This window comes from Hippoglossus stenolepis, chromosome 22, assembly GCF_022539355.2.
Source record: "Hippoglossus stenolepis isolate QCI-W04-F060 chromosome 22, HSTE1.2, whole genome shotgun sequence".
In the NCBI taxonomy this organism is placed as follows: Eukaryota; Metazoa; Chordata; class Actinopteri; order Pleuronectiformes; family Pleuronectidae; genus Hippoglossus; species Hippoglossus stenolepis.
The window spans coordinates 5,460,904-5,482,805 of NC_061504.1; the positions used below are offsets into that span (position 1 = coordinate 5,460,904).

General features: G+C 42.9%; 1 protein-coding gene across 8 annotated transcripts in view; it reads right to left on the reverse strand.

Moving 5' to 3' along the window:
- Nucleotides 1-21,902, reverse strand: part of nav3 (neuron navigator 3) — a 184,499-nt gene that overhangs the window by 16,201 nt on the left and 146,396 nt on the right. For 7 of the 8 annotated variants that reach the window (XM_035147281.2, XM_035147279.2, XM_035147280.2 and 4 more), the window contains 14 exons: nucleotides 19,814-19,937; nucleotides 18,061-18,370; nucleotides 16,842-17,568; nucleotides 15,131-15,556; nucleotides 14,128-14,169; nucleotides 12,057-12,214; nucleotides 11,305-11,499; nucleotides 10,729-10,781; nucleotides 9,784-9,807; nucleotides 8,200-8,223; nucleotides 7,917-7,994; nucleotides 3,615-3,698; nucleotides 2,370-2,481; nucleotides 1,888-2,012 (listed from right to left, as the gene is read on the reverse strand). In XM_035147281.2, coding sequence (XP_035003172.1) covers nucleotides 1,888-2,012; nucleotides 2,370-2,481; nucleotides 3,615-3,698; nucleotides 7,917-7,994; nucleotides 8,200-8,223; nucleotides 9,784-9,807; nucleotides 10,729-10,781; nucleotides 11,305-11,499; nucleotides 12,057-12,214; nucleotides 14,128-14,169; nucleotides 15,131-15,556; nucleotides 16,842-17,568; nucleotides 18,061-18,370; nucleotides 19,814-19,937 — 2,482 coding nt within the window. The remainder of the gene's footprint in view (nucleotides 1-1,887; nucleotides 2,013-2,369; nucleotides 2,482-3,614; nucleotides 3,699-7,916; nucleotides 7,995-8,199; nucleotides 8,224-9,783; nucleotides 9,808-10,728; nucleotides 10,782-11,304; nucleotides 11,500-12,056; nucleotides 12,215-14,127; nucleotides 14,170-15,130; nucleotides 15,557-16,841; nucleotides 17,569-18,060; nucleotides 18,371-19,813; nucleotides 19,938-21,902) is intronic. The other variant, XM_035147282.2, reaches the window with a different exon arrangement.

Here is a 21,902-nt window from a genome sequence, read left to right on the forward strand (position 1 = left end):
ATGTCAATCATTTTCCCCTTTCTCCTTTAAGCATTTCATAACAGCACCTGCAGTGCATGGCACCAAAGTACGAGATGTTCTGTGGAACAAGTATGAACATTATTATACAATAATACACCACACAAATACAGTACTAATGCAAATACAGTACTAATGCAAATACAGTACTAATGCACTACATAAATTATCCAATGACTTGCTACTTTTCTGCTCATTTCAAATCCCACTTCCCCCAGTTCAGCTACATCCTTGTCCACGTGGACACCAAGGCAGGATTTATGCAAATGAATAATTAATAGCTGCCTAAATAAGGGATTGATTTGTATTCATGAGCCTGACTCTCTTTTGGGGAGGTCTAACTTTACACGGCAGGCTTGGGTGTCACACTCTGTGGTGAACTTTTGGGCTGTTTGCACGCATTTCATTTCAAGGGCAAGCGTTTTGCATTGCAGCAGAGACTGAGAGCCGGCTCTGGCCCTGTGAGCTTTGGATGAGATGAAACTTCTAATATGTCATCTGTCTGACTCAGTGGGCTGCAGCAAATAAGCTTTCAGCCGGGGACACTGAGCTGCTATTGTAGAGTGAGGCAAAGAGCAGCAGCATCAGAGGGAAGGACAGAGGGAGAGGAGGGAGCTTTATGCTGGTGGACGTGCATTTTTAGACTTGATTTGTGGTTATTTGTGGACTAATTCCTCAGTAGAAGGAGAAACAGGAGATGGGCTCTGCATTGAGCAAATGTTCTCTTTGTCTAGATTTCAACCCCATAGCAGGTGCGAGTACATCGTGGTAACTTTAGGAAACCGAGCCACCAAAGAAGCACTACTTCAGCTCTCAAGAAAAGAAAGTAAAAACCTCCAAACTTGGCCGAGTCCAGTTGAATAATTGAGGGATCAAGAGCCCTTTTCAAAAGTACAGAAGCTGTTAAGGCAGGTGTGAGAGTTTCTCTCTTGCCCAGACTTTCCCACTTGTCACACCAATTCAGACAGCTCTTCTCAAACCTCTGGGCAACTATCGCCCTGGTTTCAAGCCCAACTTCTGTGTCCCTGTGACGCTAGTGGCCACTTCGCTTTCTGTCCAAGCTACTCTGCATGCTGTTGTCACTGGATATGAGGTTTTAAGTGGGTCTCAAGCAATAATGGCAGGGGTGGTTAACACCTCTGCATGACCCACTGTTGGTCCTCACCACAGAATGATACCTGGGGCACTCAACTGATACAGTCTCAGTGCTGTAACCTAGCAACGGTGACATGATGGCAAATTGGGATGAGGTGAACATAGTTTCATGGAGGGAATCCAAACACAAAAAGGGAGTTGGTTGACACTGTACCATGACACTTGTAGATTGTCAAGGTACGTGATGACTTGTATCGACCCCTGATTCACAGGCAGACTGGCTTGAATTAGTTAATATAGCATTAAAAGAACGACTAAAAGTACTAGCAATAAAAATGTATTGCTATTTTCAGTTTTGATGAATATGCAGTATTCAGTACAGTCTTATATTGTAGGCATTTGGGTCATTTTGAACCATTACAATGGGTGACTAATCAAACCGTATTTAATAGATCCATGCTCATCGTCTTTGCCTTCTAGACATTTCACTTTTTAATGTCAGCATAAAGAATAGAGTATAGGTTTGAACTAGCTTAACTGTCACTGAATAATGCATTTGCATAATGAGTCTTCACCAGCAAAACCACCTCCTATACAATGAAAAAATAACTCAGTGTAATGGTGTGATGTCATACGAGAAGCAAGTATCCTGAGATATGTAAATAAATCTTGGAAATCAAACAGGTTGACGTTCCTCCTTTTTTCCCAGGTGCTCTATATTGTCAACATTGCCTCACTGTGATGTGTCAACTTCTTTGTTTTTTTTCCACCTACCCAGCTCTTCTTCTTCTTCTTCTTGTCTTCGGCGTCCTTGCCCAAGCTGCCCATGCTGGAGTGACTGGCTGCGCTGTTGATACTAGACATACTTTCAGACGAGTGCTGCCGTCTGATCCGCAGGTCTGAAAAACGACAGACAAAACATGTCTTAGTGCACAGGACGTGTGAAATGTGCCGGTCGGTGTATTAAAATGTGTTGGTTGATTTAATGTTCTCTTCAATCTACAGGTTTGTTTGGTTTAACTTTAAAAACACATTTTCAAGGAAGTTTGACACCTGAAAAATGTTACTTTGCAAAATTGATCAAAGATCTGAATCAGGTTGTTTCTGTGACTAATAAAGGCAAATACTGGAAGTATCCTGGGTTCAATTCCCTCTGGGGCCAATCGGGGAAAAAAATGCATCTGCTCATGAAACAGTAAAGTATTTAAGGCCTCCTAAATATCTGGTCCAATTGTCCCCGTTTGTTCCTTCATTACCTTTGTGGAGGTGATCAGGGCCATTGAGAGCCACCTGAATGGCCGTCTGAGCGTCTGTGTTCTGGGTCTTCAGCACGTCTATCGTCTCCCGCAGCTCAACCAACTCAGTCTCCTGAAAAGAGAGGAGAGAAGGGGGGGGGGGAAAGGAGGGAGAGAGAGAGAGAAGGAGGGAGAGAGGGGAGGTGATGTTTTTAGTCTAGTGAGTTAAGCACAGACGTTTTTCGGGGAAATGTATTCTTTGTAGTCTACATAAAACAGATGGAGCAAACCCAGAATTGATGACCACACCAGGTTATTTTTAAAAAGGATGACACACCGAGTTTGTTGGAATGAACACATTAGCTTTGTCACTGGGAACGGATTCGTAAATTTTGCACTGGCATGGCTTTCAGTGGGAGAGAATGAGAGACAAAAAGAGGGGGACGGTATTTTGGCGAAGATTGGAGTCTCACTGTGGATTTGCCCCAAAGCCAGCACCACCTGCTTAGAATAAAAAAGAAGAAGCTCTCCTCTCTGTTAGACCAACACGGTCAGATAGAACATATTCTGCCTTTCCTGAAAATCCACTGAGGTCTGTAGACAGGGTTTCCGCTTTAATTAAAAGTTGGGACAGCCTTGTTTGACAGATATTCCACCAGATGTCGGCCTGCTTTAATTTATAGAGGATTAAAAAGGTGCTAGGGCTTGTCAGTGCACTGTGTGTGTGTGTGTGTGTGTGTGTGTGTGTGTGTGTGTGTGTGTGTGTGTGTGTGTGTGTGTGTGTGTGTGTGTGTGTGTGAACAGAGGGAAGCATTCATAGTTTGCGGTAGGGACATATCTTTGAACAAATTGCTGCTGTGTGATCAGTGTTTCAGCAACACGAGAGCATGCTCTTCTAAAAGCTCCCCTCTGTGAAAAAAGTCAACTTGTAAGAAAACGGAGAAAGAAGAGTTGAGGGCAGAATAATGCTGGAAGATTTCAGGAGAATACACTGGTTGTAAAAAAGATTTGGGGCTGTAGGTGTAAGGAAAATGCTGAACCCTTTTATATCGCAAAAACTTTGGTTAAGGTAAGGAGTGAACTCATGCAACAACTAAAAAACTTTAATAATTACATTGTGGGAAAAGTAGAAAACCTTACACATGGGTCAGGAACTGAACCTTAATCCACAAGCTGCCTGTTTCTAATTCATTTCTCCTCCCTATAATCCCTTCGTCATGGAGTTCGGGCACCGTATATTTCACATGCAGGACTAAGCTCTTGTACCTTTTGTTCAGCGGTCATGGTGAGGCTCTGCAGGCGGCAGGTCATGTTACTCAGGCTCTTTTCGAAGGCTGCCACCAGGTGAGCCTGCAGACACAGAGAGACAGAAAATGCAGTTTTCAGTCATTTCATTACTGTAACACTCGTGTAGTGGATTTCTGTTCGTTAAATTACGATTTTTTTCATCCTCTGGGAAAGAGTTCATCCTTTTTTTCAGATATGTCACACAACTGCAACATTGACAATTTAAAACATTTAACATTTAAAAGTGAGCGTTAGATTGGTTTTGGCTCTTGGTGAACTCTACTGTAACATGAGCTCTGTCAGAATGTATTCTAAACACAAATTATCTGGGGTGTGCAAAGTTTTCCTACAGGTCTGAAGACGCTTACTGTATCCTATGAATAACTACTGCTGGGATTAAAAAAGGAAAAAAAGAAATATGTTGCCTTTCACTTTGAGTCAGCCTCACATTTCAATGGCAAGTTCACACCAAGCATGTTCAAAATGGTTCATTTGAACAGGGAGTTTCATGTGACTTCACAGTTTCATCTTATTGACTCTGGACTCACACCAAGAGGAAAACACTCAGCACTGAGAGAGGGATGTTGATATCACAGAGGCCCAAAGATCAGAGAAAGGCTGCTCCCCTGACTTCAGCTGTCACCTGAAGAAGCAGCAACGTGAGGCCATCTGCTCTGTTGAACCTGTCGTTCTTGTGTGACTGCATTTGGTTGTAGAGCTGAGTCTGTACTTGCATTTCAAATCTGTGTGTGCATGTGTGAGTGTGTACTGCACGCTCATCCTGAGCTCAAGACCCTGAGACACCTGTCAGGCCTGGTGTGTCACAGGGAGCTGGGCAGCATGCCCAGACAGATCAGACAATCTCTGCTCTACACAAACACACACATACACATGGTCATCACTACACTTTCTAGGACTTTCATTAACTGAATTTAATTGCATTTGTTCCTAAATATGAGATACAGCCCTACAGCAGCTCTGACAAGATGTAAATTCCTTATCTTTCTCATCTGGTGAGGACTTCAAGACCTTATAACTCCAGACACAAGCACACCCACACACAGTAGCACCCTCTGTGCTGCCTCTTCTCCTCTGTGTCCGTGGATGAATCAGCAAAGGTCTTGACCTTTAGAAATGCCAACTGTTCCAACACATCTCTCCATCGCCACATCTCCGTCCAACTCCACCTGTGAGCTCCGACTCAACAGCCCCCCCCCTGGCCCACCTGTCCGCCCTGAACGAGATGCTGATCAGTCCCTAATGTGTCCCATGGCTGAACCATCTGTGCTGCGCCTCAGGCCCAGTCCCGTTGGCCACATTTGGCCCCTGAAGCCCCATTTTTCTGACGTGTGTCATGCTCTCGAGATCCAGGGTAAAGGTTGATGGCGGGTCAAACCAGAGAACTAGACGAGTAGAAGGTAATGACGTCAGCGCGGCTCCATGCTACTCCTAAAGATGTTCACGACATCTCAAGGGTGTTAAGTGTCCTGAGGGGACAGATTAAGAACGACACAGACTGCGACACAAACCAGCAACTACTGCTGCTCTACATCCCTTAAAAACTAAAGCAAGAAAAGGAGGGGACGATATCGAAGTCCATAATAAGGGAGGAGGAGAAGGTGAAGAGAAGGGAGTGGTGGGGAAGGAGAACCTTTCCAGGCAGAGCAGGATTCAACGACAGCCAGAGCCAGAAAACAAATTCCCTTCAAACACCCCCCCCCCCTTCAGAAAAGAAAAATGATCCTCCTACTCTCTTTAACAGGATGTTGGTTTTGCTAATTCTGCTCCATTTCAACAAAGCAACGCCATATAACAAATAGGCAGTTAATTAAGGGAACATAAGGGGGGTGTACCCAGCGAATATGTTTTTAATGTGGGAGCCATTATGAGATCATACAGGGTGACAGAGGGTAACAACCCAACCATAACACTTAATTTAAGATCCAGATTCAATTTCCTGAACACAACAAAGACAGTTAAAGATGATGATGATCATGTTTTATGTGGCACATGAGATGAGATCAGGATCACGTGATCTCAGTCACTGCACATCTCCTCTCACGAGAAGGCTGAAACGAAAACGCACTCAGCCACTGGAGGTTAACGTGGGAACACATGAGACTGTTCAGGACTTTACCATGACTCCAGTTTTGGTGATTTTTATGGTTGAATGGTTAAAGGCTATTATCTTCCTCTGTATGTTGACATTTTTTAAACCAACAAGAATTTATAAAATATAAAATAATTGCATTAAGTCACATTCAAATGGATATGACCTTTTATAATGCACACCAAACATTAATTAAGCATTAGAGAATAAATTATAAATAAATTAGTGTTATCATATTAAGGAACAAGATGTCCTCAAAATGACTTTATTTAAAAAGTATAATAACAAATTTTACACTCAATTGAGAAAATATATAGCATTACATATTTAGGGGCACTTCTTTATTTCTGAGTTTGAATTTCTCTACTCTGTGTGTAAATGTGAATGTACTGTATATTTCCATGTGCGAGGGTGCCTGCGGGAAGAGAGCAGATTAAACAATGTTTCTGGCATGTCTTCCACACCACAGCGAGCATCTCGCTTTGGACTGTGGGCGGAGAGCATGTCAGTTCATACAGGAGGGCCGCTGAGGCTGACATTTCCACAGTCACACTCCCCACTGGGACGATAAGATGAGCTTATAGCACCAACAGCCCACCATGCTGTCATGTAGATGCAGTGCGATCCGGTAAAACACGACCACATGTGTGTATTTCTATCGCTCTCTTTTTTGAATTCCATTTAAGTGGGCGCTGTAGAGCACATGTGTGTCAGTTGTGTGAGTTTGCAAAAGGCTTGGCACAGTAAAGCATGTGTTGATGCTCTGTGACCCTGTCGAGGTCCAGGCAGTATCGAGAGAAAATTGTGTTATATACTGAAATCTTTTATTCAGATGGCGTCTTTGATGTTCTGTGATATTGCCACAGTGCAGATGGGTTTGTAGCAAAATATAATATAGAATATAGTATGTTGCCAAAAAATTATGGCCTCTGCAGAATTTAAATTGTTCTCATCTATCCTTACTTTGATTATCTCTAGAATGTTTTTTATGCTAGTAAATGTGTCTCTAAATGTCTGAATGTGTAAATGTCGCTCATCTCGCTGAATATCCCAGAGAGATGCTTTTGATGTGACGATAATATTCCTGCCAGAAACTGACTATCACCCAATACTGTATATAATGATGATGCAGGCTTTTATTTTACTATAACCACACTAAATGAAGGAGAAACCGAAATTATTCTCTATGTTTACAATGTTTTAAAACACTATGCATTACAAGACTTGACACCAGTTGACAGTGCTGTGTATCAACATGTTGCAGCGCACTGAGGCAGTAGCAGTAAATGAATTAGAGAGTAAGAGCTATTGCCATTTTGCACAATCAATCAGTGGATTATCATATATGTTGGAGAAACCAGAACGCCACCAAAAGATTATGTTTTAAAAATGTGTCACTCCACTCCTCCGATATAAAACACTATGGCCACAGAGAAGAAAGCAAATCAAATGGTGGATTTTTCCTTAATATAACGCAACATAAAACAAATGCTGTTTTACTGTCACTATGTAAATCTTCTATTTAGTCATGTCTTCTTCTTCCATTCGTCAAGTTTTCCTTCTGTTTCGCCTCCAATTTCACCTCTGCAGAAGTTTGCGATCAAAGCATTGGGCTGAAGCGTCTGCCTCCATGCTTGATCAGACGATGCAGTTCGTCGATCCATCTGAATCTCAGCACAAAGACAGCTTGGTCTGGGGGTTGGAGGGCTTCTGTATCTCACTCTGTTTCACCCACGCATGACGCACTGGAGTCTAGATTCACTTATCCTCATCTCCCTGTACTCTCTCCGTGCCCGTCTATCTCTATTTGATTCTCTCCGCTTGGCTGAATTTGCGAGAGACTCCTGTTCCTGTCGAAACCCCAACGGCAGAAACAAAAGCAAAGAGACAATCGGCGCTGCACGGTAGACACACAGACACACACGAGAAAACATCCCATCTAAGAACAAGCGCGCAAAAAACCCACACCTCGACAAAATCAAACAAGCAAAAGCCTAAATACACGCACAGCAGCTTCAACGGAGACACAGGGTAAAGGAATTAGTGGGCGTCTTAAAGATTTCTATTCCTTCCGGAGCTTTAATAGGCAACAGTTCCCATAAAAGCTCTCTGACAGTAGGTTATCATGCAAATTAGCCGGCACCGGCGCTGTTTGAGGTAAACAAACTCACGTTGGCAGTAAGCTGAGATGTCAGGGTCGCAACCTTCTCCTGAGAGGCGTCCAGCTCCCGGCGCAGCTTTCGGATTTGCTGGTTGGGTGAAGAAAGAAGAGAGGTAAATGAAGGGTTAATGCTCCTGAAGAGCAAAGATAAATAAGACTGATTGTAATGCAAAGAGGCGTTGAACTTGCAACTCCCTTGCTGATATTGTTGATGTGAAAAGTGTGCAGGTACATGGTAACACTGTGTAGTAAGACACTGGGGTGAACTGTGAACATAGAGTGTGGGGGATTACCGTGGAGTTTTGGACTGTTTGGCCCTTGATTGAAAAGAGAAGAGTATAAATTAACACTATGTTGCATGCCTCCATCAAACAGCATGTCGTAATGTGGCGGGAGAGACAGACTTTCACCACAGCATTGTCTCTTGTGGTTAGACTCACAGAGCAAGAGTTAAGGGTCAATATTCCTCACCTGGGTCAAACAGTATTTGCAAACACCTGATATTGTTTCTTTTATCACGAGCAAAGAGTCAGATAGGTCAGTTTACCAAAGTGGACAAAACAAGAACCAAAAAGGAGTGGATAATCACAAGAAGGTCTCTGGTGTCTTTCACACGGATTAACTAAGTTTCAAATTGTTGCCAGTATACATTTTGGGGAATTTTACATTTGACGTTTTATCAAAATTTTGGGATATAATCAATACCTGATATCAATATGAACTGACATTAATGTTGACAAGACATCTTGGGCAAAGGACCAATTTCTGTATTGTTTCCAACACATTTCCTTGTCTTAGGAGATCAGCTTTAGATTTAAACTCAGTTGAGAATTCTCAAAAAAATACCAAGTCAAGTCATTCTTATGTTTTCTGTTGATTTCTCTGTCTCATCCTCTGTGCCAGCAGTGCTTTGTCAAGCTGTTGTCGTGCCAACATTATAGCAAATGTCTCTTGTAAATTAAAGACGCATTCAGGTCGTGTGTAGGTCACCTGTCGTTTAAAGCCTGTTTGGAGGGAAAATAAACTTAAATTGGGTCACTTGTGGTGCTGCACGGTGACTGTAATCCATGATTGTCAGAGTTTGCACTGAGAAAAGCTGTCATGAAACGCTAAACTACATCCATCTGGCAGGGATAAACAAACACTGAGATGTATTTGCCTTTACTGTTTGATCCAACCTTGAGCTTAAAGCAAGAACAGAGACAGGGAATTTTAACAGAAATAAAAAGATCTGAACATAAATCTGTAAAATCAAAGAAGAATCAGTGATAAACTGTTGAATGAACATAATTAAAAAGAGCCAAGTGGCAGGGCATGCATACGATATGAATAGTGTAAGTTTTTAACTAGTAAATGATGCACTTAATGGAGCAGAGAAGGGATGTGTGGTTATTTATTTAACATAGGGTTAAACTGCTTTTCTGTAGAACTTGATACATTTTATCCACCATCACTAAGTTTTATTTTTTTATTAAAAATGATTACTAATAGAGGTTTTAAATGAAGCTGAGCAAATATCACTGTTTGTGCTTTGATTGACATTGTGTCTCCGGATGCAGTGAAGTAGAAAGACACACAAATGCACACAAATACATACAGATGCAAACAACCAGCAGTCGCCTCAGGGCAGACGCACATGCATGTGTCATGGAGGTTGTTGGACTGAATCCCACACAGAGCAAAAATAAAATCTGGTAAGTGAGAAGCTCTCTTTGAGGTGTCCATAAGAAAAGCACTTAACCGCCCACCCCCACCTACAGAACAGCCACTGAGCAGCTTCAAGGTGTAAATATCTGTAAATACATGGATGTAAAGCAGGAAGGTGCAAACAGGAAGCATGCAGACAGACAGATGGACACATTGTTCCCCGTCCTTACCTCTGAGTGTGCTTTCTCTTCAGTCTGTAAGAAAGCGGCAAACATAGTTAGGAAACATTGGCTTTGTGTGTTGTGTTTAATTAGAAAATAAACCATGAGAAGCTTTTTAATGCCGAAGAGGAGAAGATGATTGTGATATGGTGAACACAGAGACAAAGAGACACTTTCAAATAGAGAGAGATTAAAAGAGGGAAAACATCACAGGTGTTAAAGTGGAAGTCAGACACCAAACTGAATGGAAAATGGTTTATATTTATGCAAAAACCACAGAATGAACAAGTGAATTCGACCAGAGCGAAAACTTTGTAAGTGAAAACAATCTCTATTTGTCACCCAGGCCTTTCCTCTGCAAACTGCAAGTGTTATTGGAAAGGGGCGGAGGCGGGAGGTAATCGATTCTCCTCCTCACTGATTGTGACGACTCGATGGCAGCCTGTGTTGTAAGACACAAACACCTGCCCAGAGTCGTATCTAAAGTTGCTCTGAAAGCATGCAGGATGGAAAGACATTTTTTGTTCCTAAAGAAACACAAGGGAGAAGACTGACATTTTGGAACAAAGTGCATGTGAGATTTAATGCTTCACTGCATCACTAGAAAGAGCTGATGGATTTGAAGCAGCTCTTTGATGTTTATCTTAAAAAATCTGGATGATTTCAGCCTTAAAGTTTGTACTTAAGTGTTAAAATATAGATTCTCCCCTGAAAACCTGTTGTGTCTGGAAGTGACTTAAACTAAAACAGACAGAACGAGTACACAGAGATGAGTGAAATGTTAGAATTCTCTGTCACTACGAGCAACCTCTTTGATATTACATGTAATAATGTGATCTGAGACTGGGGCAGCTTTAACTATGACTTTACAGCATGATTTATGTACGATACCTGACTGCAACACTAACACTGAAAAGCTGTATTATAACGAAGACAAGTTGTCCACCTACTTACCGCTGAGTACAGTGAAGATGTGCTGGAGACCAGAGACAATGAGGAGCCATGGACTGTAAGCATTGAGAGAGTGGTGAGCAATAAAATACTTTAATTGTAAAAAAATTGGTGTAAAAACTCCATGCTACAGATAAAATGTATATGTTAACATGTTCTACCTTATCTGTTGGATCTAAAGTCCTTTTCATGGCTTTGTTATTTATTCTTGATTACCCAGTTGAGTGATTAGCACTTGATAGTAATGGTAGCTCATTCAGATGATGTAATATTTATAACAGCTATAAAAGGGCAGGAAAAAACCCCAGATTTGGCAGTTAAAAAGACGACCTCTATATGGATGTAATCACAGCCACTTAAATCATCCACAGGAAGATCAGAAGAGCAAGCCATCAGCCAACTCTCTCACAGTACAAACACAGAGAGAGAGAGCTCATTAAATCTGATAGTAAAGTACTTGATGACTGGGGTCTTTGCTTTGATGAACATGGACTTTTAATTATTCCTGAAAGCGTCTTAGCATAGATGTTTCTTTTTGCAGCAGTGTATTTACAGAGTGTGTTTATGAGGGTCCCCCACCTTCATCAGTGCTGTCCCTGAAGGAGCCGGAGCGGCTGATGCCGCGTGGACGGTCCTCCAAGGAGGTGGCGCTGCTACCCAGCGGGTGATCCTCTTCATACAGGTCAAAGGAGTCATGGGCAGGGATGCTGTTGGATCGGCTCATGCTACTGCTGATTGGTGGCAGGTTATACTGGCTAATGTTGGTGGGACTCACTGCACGGAGGAAAAAAAAACCCCCCAGCCAAGATCAGTATTTAAACGTGTTGTGTTTTTGCATCAGTACATGCATCAATTATCCATCATTCATGGATGTACCAACAACCACTTCACAGCTACTAGTGGAGCAAATGTGCTAAGATTTGAATGAACTTCAATATGTTTTTGATTTCTTCATTAAAAAATCCATCTATTTTTCCAGTTCAGTTTATGACACTGCTAATTTTCAAGAAATTTCAAATTTCACACTTCACATTGACATAGAGAACTTTGAAAACATTGCGAAAATAATTGACAGTCATAAAAGTACATTAATAATCATGCCCCTCATCTGGGCCATTTGGCTTTGTTGCCTTGGTATCCATCTTTTGTTGCACTTCATTGGTTTATTTGTACTTGTTATATTTGAATTCAAACACATTGGATAACCCCCTCTGCTTAATTCATTTAAATTCACTGCGGGCAAATACACAAGACATACACACACACATACAGATACCCAGTGAATATGATATATGATATGCTTCCATCACAGTTTATTACTACAGACTCACGCAGGTTGGAGTAGTGGTATTTCCCAGTGGTGGTGCAGGAGGCTCCTGGAGGAGACAGTGGGGATTGACTGCCTGTGTCCTGAAGCCCCCCTGTCGAATGGGACCTCAACCACTCCTTCCCTTCCTCGTGGGACGTCTGCCGGGAGGACGGAGGGTACCTGAAACCCCCAAAGACGGCGTAAGCCCGTGGCGGGAATGGTTGCAGACAGCATGCACTTGTTACATGGAGATATCCGAAACTCCAAGTAGGGAAGTTCTGTGGTGATGCAATGAGTGTGGAGCTAATAATACAGAAGCATGTGAGTAGAAAGGACATAAAAAATGTGCAGCCACACCCCATTGATGTTCACATGCTTATATCTACACACTGTCATACATTCATACACTATATAAACATACTCCTCTAGCTCAGAGCTGCCACACACACACACACACAGTGGTTCATTTCTTCTCTCCCCAGCTCCAGAGTGGCTTGGCAACAGAAGGCCCTTATCGCACACATGACAATCAGCCATATTTAATCCTCTGAGGATGATAATTGAGTTTGCACTCATCCCCTTTTCAGCGGCGTCTTCCTTCCAGCGACCCCATTACTACACTTGTCACATCTGACCCTGCTCCCCACGCCTATGGTTTGCATTCTCTCCCTCAGGGATTGGGTGTCTGAGAGTTGAATGACTGGGTTGAATGTGGCGGCACAGTAGCATCCGAGTGACACAGCAGCATTCGTCCCTCACTGAAGTTGAAATGGAATAGACTGAAATATCCAGAGGTCGTTGTTTGACTCAGTATACTTAGCACTTACAGAACCCCCATCAGCAGAAGCAACATGCTTATTTATACGACTAAAGGGGGCAATTACTAGTCTAAGCTCTACTTGTAAGAAAATCTAAAGATCAGGCGTAAAGAAGTGCTGTTTGGTTTGAGATGTGTCGAGACGGTCAGAAGGGGAAAACACTGCAGTCTGTACTCAGCATCACTTTCAACTGGCATTAAGTGAAGTATAAGATCCGATGCTCTTAGGCGCAATAAAGTTAAAGTTCCAAATACCATTAAGATGAAAGATTGGTTTGAAACCAGCATGCCCTGTCCAACCCCTCTGCAGCAGTCATGTATAATTGGCTAGAGAGGCTGTTCCCTGCAGTGGTGGTGCCACTGTGATGAATGGGTTATGGTATTTCTGTCCCTCCCCCTTTGGTCCCAACTAAATTCAAAAATGACACTGGAAGAACCCCCCGTTCTAACAGAGGGAAACGTTATCAGGGTGTTTAGGCCCTTGTAGGGAGCTGAGGAAGAACTGCTCTGTCACGGTGGCTGTTTGTGCCGCATTCTAGCAGTGCACGAGATGAGGAGAGAGGATAAGGAGGGCACAGAGGGAAGCAGACAAACATGCCCCTGCCTGATCATCTCATACTGCGGTAGAATTGTTTTTGCCTCACTCCAGGCTCTCTGGTACAAAATCAGATACTGAGCTATCATCACTTTTGGGCCCTCAGCATTTGGTGGAGGTGACACAAAATGTATGAGAGTGACTTCGTTGGCATATGGGAAGATACATGTACCTAAGGTGACCAAAAACATGATGGAAAATGTAACATATGTTAAAGAGAGTGTTGTATTTTCTTCATTACATACAGTAATGCTCTGTATAATGCATTCTGCATTAAGTCTTCATCCGCAGCTAGTCTGATTTCAGTAGTTCTCAAGTTCTCAAACTTTATATGTAACTTAAAGCTATTATTAATATTTAAAAAATGTATCATTTCATTTCAGCTAACTTTTTAAAACTAATGCTGTAGCTATGTGTTTTAACGAAATATCCGTCACTTTTAAACTTATATCCCTTAACTTAGGGATATAAGTTTAATTTAAATTTGATTCTACATACAGTCTATAGGGTAAAGTCAGGTGTTTTGGTTTGTCCTGGTTGGGAATCACTGCTGTAGCTGCCACATCAAGCTACTCATACTGTACTACAGCACTTGGTAAAGCTTGGAATTTACATGCACATGCATCTTGCAAGCACATCTTTGGAACAGAATGGGTGAGATTGGCTGCAGATGTGTTGTACCTCAGTCCCTTTTTGGGAAGCGTGTTTCTGTCAAGAGGCATGCTGTTAAAACAAAGAGGATGAGTAAATTAGATGAACTCAGAAACCATTGTTTTGTTTTGCGCTAGCTGACAATAATAATTACTTTAGTCACATTTTACAAACTTGACTTCAGACACACACACACACACACGGACACACACGATATGCAGACAGATGTACTCTATGGAGAAAACATTAAAGATGCTAACTAATGCATCACAGTACAATAAACAACAAATATAGACACAAGTAATATTTAAATCAATTGTTTCATTTTGAGACATAAAACTAAACTAATAAGGGAAGCTAAATTTGTGCTCTGCTTTCTATCTTCTGTGATGTACTGCATGCACAGTGTGTGGACAAAACAATGGAAACAACCTAATAAAGACTTCTCATGGGAATGAGCGTCTGAAATGAACTGAATTTACTGTGTTGCTGTTTCTGGCACGGCTGTGGGGCCACGAGTGATTCTCTCATAGAGCTTCCTACAGTTGATGAGTTTTATGATGCTTCCAGTAAAACATTGCTACATGACCAATGCGATAGACTTGCTGGTAAGAGTTGGTTGGTCACTTCGGTGCTGAATAGTGAAAAGGTTCAAGTATAAAGAACAATTCGTCAGAAATATATATTTAAATATATATATATATATTAGAATATATATTTTTGATATAGTGATATAATATGGGGGAACTGTCATAGGTCTATTGCACATCTCTCCTGACCAAAGTAAATTACAACCAGTGTGTACTCTGGCTTATCTACTCAAAGATTTTACTTTGAAAATACCCAAACCATGCCAGAAAAAGAAACTTAACCAACCAAACTATGTGCTGGATGAGTGATATTACTTATTATAATCTAAGCTTACTCTGCCTGGTATGTTTAGATCTTAGGAAAGGGGGATGCTGCGTTTTGTCTCTGTTCTCAAATGAAACAATGAATACGATTCAGCCCGATCGTATTTCCTGTTACTCACCCCTCAGACAGGGTGGACTTGACACTGCCGGTTCGTGTAATCTTTGGCCCGTGGTGGCCCAGCGGCAGATCAATAGACTCAGAGCTGGTGTGCAGACTGGTCATGCTTTGGCAGCTCAGTGTGTCCTTGCTGCCAGCTGACGAGCTACAGGCAGGCCAGGGCCGAGCGTTGGAGGGCAGGGAGAGGCCAGAGGCCGGACTGGATGCCGGGGAGTCAGTGCACAAGTCTGGGGTTTTACCGTACAGTGGGCTGCTACCACCACTCAGGCCACAAGCGCTGCCCAAGCTCCCCGTGCCAGAGGAGGGTGAGTCCAGACTGGCCTGCCTTGCCAATGTGCCGTGGGGGCTGCCCAGTATTGAGGGGCACTTGCCAGAGTCGGGCGTGCCCGGAGTGCTGGCCTTGCTGCTGGCTTTGGTGCCAAACAATCTGGGGGTAGAGAGGTGGGTGCAGTCATTCAGACATGCTCAAAGGACAAGTGATGAGCATCTGCAAGATCCATACTGGAAAATGAAGGACTCTGGTATACTTTGGGGTTGAAAGAGTGGATGACATAGAGGTTATCTCACGGGCTTGCTGCATATTATACATCAAAATTGTCACAAGCAACAAGAAGCAAGTATGCAAAGATCCGTGTCGTAAGTGAAAAGTCTAGAAACATCCCCACATCTTTATTGTAACACTGACTTTAAACTGCAGATAAAATACCGAGCAGACTTCCCAACACATTTATCCCTCGCAGCAAACTCCACCTCATTTCAGCTGCGAACTTGCCATAATTTACATAGACACATCTGCTCTCGCAGCTTTGCCCGTTTCAACTCTGTGACTTTAAATAACCTAATCTGTTAGGGCCACTCAACCCTGGTTGCCTCCTGCATATGCTCCTGCAGACAGCCTGCAACGATGCCTGAGCCTGTCCCAGTCTGTCATCACAATCACACCAAGTATACAGATGACGCGCTCTTGAAGGATAAAAAAAAAAAAAATACATGCAGATGAAACGTGTCGGCTTGACAAATCGGATGAGATGAGTGTTTGGACACGCCTGCCGAACGCATGCACCTAATGAGTCGGGGATTGGTGTGCTGAGAAACTCCTGTCTCCTGTCGCTTCTGATCAAGACTGCTGAGCTGGATGTGTATGCACTAAATGAAAAGCCATCAGACCTTCATCTTGGGGGTAAATTTATGTTTCATCTGCGGTGGCTTATCAGCGCACCAGGGAACAATCTATAATGGCATCCCTTTGCTGTGCAACCACAAAAACGCTATCAGGTTTCTTTTCACGAAGGCACTGATATATGATATATTTGATTCTTTCTACTCAACCAAACACATCTAATATATATATAAGTGACAAAGTAACTTTTAAGCCAGGGTGTAACTTTACCACCACTGTGGATGCCCCTATCTATTACAGGAGCCTGCATCAGGAAAACATCACTGAGCACAACAAACATCAGTTCATCATCATGAATGAAAACCCTCTTTGACTTGAAATTCTGAAATAGATGTGTGGATGACTTCAGAATACGTGTAAGCTAAGACAAGAACCTAAAGGCATGCTAGCTGTGGACAAAAAAATTGCAAATTGCCAATAATCAAGGGAATAAAAAGGAATGTGGCGAATGTAGAGTTTGATTCACGTAGAAACACACATGGTGAAGGACACAGACAGTATGAAAGCAGTGGGCCTGTTTTGTGTGTCTGACCTGCGGAAGGTAGGAGAAGCAATATCAGGGTACTTGGAGCCTGGCTGCCTGAGGCCGGTCTGGCCCGATGAGGTGGCGGTAGGGCTGGACTTGGGGGACGTGGATAATCCTGTTGCTGGGTCCTGGTCTGACACAGCCACTTTCTCCTTGTCTGTCTGGTTTATTGTGATGGGACTGGTGCGATCTGAGGCCACCTTTCCGTCCCTGCGTTTGGCTCCCGTTTGTGTGACCGCCCCACCAGCGGTTTTGCCACTGACATTTGAGTCAATGCTGCTGGAGCTGGAGCGATGCCCGCTGCGCCCTGCTGACACCCCACTGGAGGATTTGGCCGGTCTGGGTAGGGAGCGGTACTGGAGGGTCATTTTGGAGCTTCCGCAGGTCAGCAGGACGCCATCATCCTGGGGCTGTGAGCCATCCAGGCTGGTCTTCCGCACACCGCCGATGCCTGTGCCTTTGCCTAGGGCAGCTGAGGATTTGGGCGCCTTGCCCAGGGTGGCTGAGCCGCTGGTGAGTGTTGCCCCACTAGAGGTGATTAGGGTACCACTGGGACCTGGGATCTTCTTGTATCCAAATGAGCCTGTGGTGGGTGGGCGCCCAATGCCAGAGGGGGGTTTCTTGCCTTCATCTCCACTGCTCTTCCCGGCATCAGAGGGTGAGCGCTGGATGCCAGCTGAACTCTTGGAAGGTGCTTTGCCCTTTTCTGAGGCCTTAGCATCATCAGTTTTGCCTGTTAATTTGCATAAACACTTATTAGCACAAATACAAAAACAACACCCTCAGCAGATTCTTGGCCTGGCACTGCCACACAGCAGGAGAAGCCAAATTAGTGTAAATTCTGGCCAAAAGCCAGAGGTTGAGTTTGTCACAGCTCAGCTGCATTGAAAACTAATATTTATCTAAAACAAAGCTGCTAAACCTGCTACATGCTCTTAAATAAAAACGAGGAGTCACTGCAGGGTCTTTAAACACGTGTCAATGAAAAGAATCGTCAAACACTTTTGAAATTATAACTCAGCATTCGAAAATCCTGGAAAAAACAAGGACTGAAAAGGAAACTGAACCAAATGTATATTTCATCACGAATACAATTATTGCATTAATTATAATATAATACCACAGCACACTCCTACATCCTATTTTATCGCATAACTATCATGCCGTATTCTGAAGTTTGCAAAACTTAGTTTCAGTCATGCAAAAACAGTGTGACCTTCCCCACCTGGTGTTTTAAGGGTAGCAGTCGTACCCTTGGTCCTGGGTGGCGTGATGCCCACCTGGGCTGTCATGCCCCTCCTCCACGAGCCCGTCTGGGACATCTGGGCCAGTGCGGTGGCCTTCTGACTGGCGTCCTCATATTGGCCCTGGGCTTGGGAGGAAGAGGAGGACGAGGAAGGCTTCCATCGGGAGGAGCCGCTGCTGGGGTCCATGCTTTGTTCCAACTCCTCTTCTACCTTCTTGAGGTCCTCGGCTCCGGCCCAGCTGCTGTTCACCTCCTGCTCTGCATGCTTTGACCTGCTTCCTCTCTGGGACTGGAGGGGTGGTGGTGGTGGTGGTGGGTGTCAAAGAAAACACATAAAGAGAGTGATGGATGAATCAGACAAATAATGAAACCTTTCCTGAAATCTTGAATGTTGTGATGTCATTAAACACACCAGGGGGGGGAGTTTTATAAATAGTACCTGTTTGCCACTGCAGGACCATGTTAAATAAGAGCAATGTTGACAGTAAATAAAGAATATAAGCAATTAAATACAAAGTTGTAACTAATTTATTAATTGACACATTGAAAATATATTGGAGTAGTACTGGCTACATGCAGGTAATAGTCTTAAATCTGCATATGACCTTCAAGAGGAGTTGTTTAAACAAATACAGTCACCCCAATGAAGTAAAAGTCCCTGCACAAACAGAGCAGCAGGGCTTGTCTCCGTGTGTGATGTTGTAGCTATGTTTGAAATCACCCGTGTCCAGATCTCCTCTTTTGGGATGCATACAAACACCCACACACACACACAACAATGCCAACTAGCCTACCTTAACAGATGGCCAGTCTCCCTAGCAACACCAGAGTCTCTTAAGATCCCAGTCTGCTGAGTATTTCACAAGGGGGCCAAAGATACTTGGCAGAATAAAGCAAACGCCCATGAGGAGCTGTGCAGTGGCCTTCAGTCCGTAGATTATTCCCTCAGCTGTAATTCTGGAGCTCACATACAAACTGGCCTTGGTTTCTTGCTATTAGAACATTGGGATTCATTTGAAGAAGGAATCTAGTTTGATCTGCCAATTCAAATTTGCACAAAATAAAAAGATTTTCCATTACTCAGTGTCAATTTCAGTATTTTATATTTTCTTTATTTTGTTTTATTTGTTGGCATGGTACTTCAACGACTTAGTATTGCACTTTCATAAAGTAGGTAAAAAGATAAACATTTGCAGTAATAGCCTCTTTTAGAAGTGGGCTACTAGTCCATAAACCCAGTTTGTAATCAGACTTAGACTGTTTCATAGTGTTCCTCATGACAAGTAAACTGAACCTTAAATGAGCACAAGGCTGAAAAGTAGTGTTTTACTGCTCTCCCAGATTAAAAGCTTCAATCCAGACCATGGCCAGTAGGCTACTACTGATGAGCCGGATGTGTGTCTCTTGCACCTGTCAGCACGCCCAACAGTGATGTCATCATGATGAGAAGCTAAACCACTGGAGGTCAGCAAAGATGAGATTTTCAGGGGCCACAAAGTTGCTGATGCCAGAGAAGAAGATTTGATCATCCTGCCACTAATAATAAACCGAAAAGTAAAGTATTGATGGCAGCATTGAAGGAAAAGTCAATAGATCATCTTCAGGTCACGTCAGTATCAAATTGGACCAAAGTGGTGAACTAACTAACTGACATCTAAAAACCCATGTTGCTATAGCAAGAAATCCTAAGGTGTTTAGAGAGTGGTCTCAATTCTTGTTCTTTTGTCTTTACCTGCGCTCCTTTGCTTTTGCGTGATGAGCTGACCACAGAGTAGGCGGGTGTGTTCAGATCGTCCGTACTGATGTTGTCCAACGTGTCGCTCAGGCCGCTGCTCACCGAGCTGCTGTCGTCCCAACTGTAGCAGGAGAGGAGCAGAGGAGAGAAACAGAGGTTGGTAAACTTGTAGTTTTGGCAGCAGATGTAGTCGCAGACGTAATAACAGGATTATTGATGGTGTCCGTGCTTCATGTGCCATCTTCAACTTTTGACTCTAAAACTTTCTTCAAAATATCAATGACGTATAGTTTTCTCCCCATCTAATCACCATCTATCGGCCAGCCAGATTGTATATCATTTGTGATAGCTCAATTTGTCTCTTCAGACAGATGCGCATCCTTTCTTGGGCCCAATTGACTTGTGGGTATTTCCAAATTTTTGAGAGGGAAAAATGGTATTGGCTCATTAACTGTTAAGCTTCTCATTAACTCCGAGTGTCTGGAGAAATGAAAGGATCTCCATTATAGCCGTCATTATTTAGCCGCTGTTGAAGGCTGACAGACGCTGTGAGCCCCCTGAATGACGAGCATATGGATCAGACGCTGATCATTTCCACACAAAACCATTTAATTACAACTGAAGTACAGCACAGAAACCCCTGCAACACGGTTCTCTGATTTGGAAACACATTTGTTGCTATCAGACATGATACATCACCTTCAATAATAATATATTAGCCCCTCTTTGATTTCATTGTGCTCTCGCTGTCACATTGAGTTCCCCCACATACTAATTGCCATCCATGCAAACATGTCAAGTTTCATCTATGTTTGCCTTATGTGTGTGTGTGTGTGTGCGTGTGTGTGCGTCAATGCAAAAGACTTCACCCTAAATTTGCATGACAAATTGGACCAAATGTAAAAAGTTATTAAAAGCTGGAAGAGAGAAAATGAATGGACCCAGACCCACACGAGCACAGATGACAGCCGCTACCCACAAAATGACTTCTCACACAAGCACACACACTGTAATCTGCGTCACAGTGGCAGATAACAAAGAGTTTTATGCAAACAGGAAACAATTCCCTTCACCAACAGAATTAAAATGATTTCCACCGAATGCGCCCAACACACCCTACGTTTGACATGGCTGTTTCAAACGATAATAAAAAATACAAATACGGAAACAACTTCCAGAAGCTAATTACAACTTTTCAACAAGTCATTTCAGGCATGTCATCTATAATTCATGGGGGATGAGGATGAAACCCGGAGGCAGACGGAAAATGAGAGAATAATGACTCATTTTTAGGAGGCTCACAAAGGAGGGAAATGTGGGTGAGCAGGAGATGTGCAGACGTGTATCTACGGCAGCTGTCTGGGGAAGATGATGGCATTATGGATTTAATAAATGTTTGATCAGAAAATCAATAATGAGCTGTTATTCTTACATTAGCTGTCTTTAGTTATAGGTTGCTTAGTAAAAATAGAAAGAGCTGGAGTCTGGCTAGAGTCGACACGCAAAAATGAGTAGATGGTCTGCATTCACCTGACACCTGTAAAGACTTTTTAATGAATGTGGTGCAGAGCAGACACGTCCTAACCCAGTTGTCCACTGGTGCAGTGCAGAATTGATTTGCTCTCATGACATATTTAGAATGAGCACCATTTATTTGCACGGCCAAAATCTGACCAGGTCTGTGCCTCACTATAACTCAATGTAAACTATATACAGCAACAAACTGCAGGCTTGGTTTTAGGGTTAACTTTAGACTAGATGTATATAATATGATCAGATTATGTAGAATTTTTGGCTGGAAAAAAAAAAGGCATGCCATTTGTTTAAGTCAAAGTGCTCACAAGGCTGAGAAAGGTTTTAATTAGAAAAGAACAAACCACACAAAAGAAAATTGGAAACAAAGAACAGGTCATGATGGGTCTTTGTGTTTCCGAGCATCGCAACCAATTTGTTTCATTTTGCCACCCGTAATCTGTCAATTTGAGATTCCATTTCCCCGCGAGTCAAAGCCATTATCGGAGACGCGCCTCAGAGATGGATGTTTAATGCACTGAGGATCGTGTCATACAAAGAAATAAATGGCATC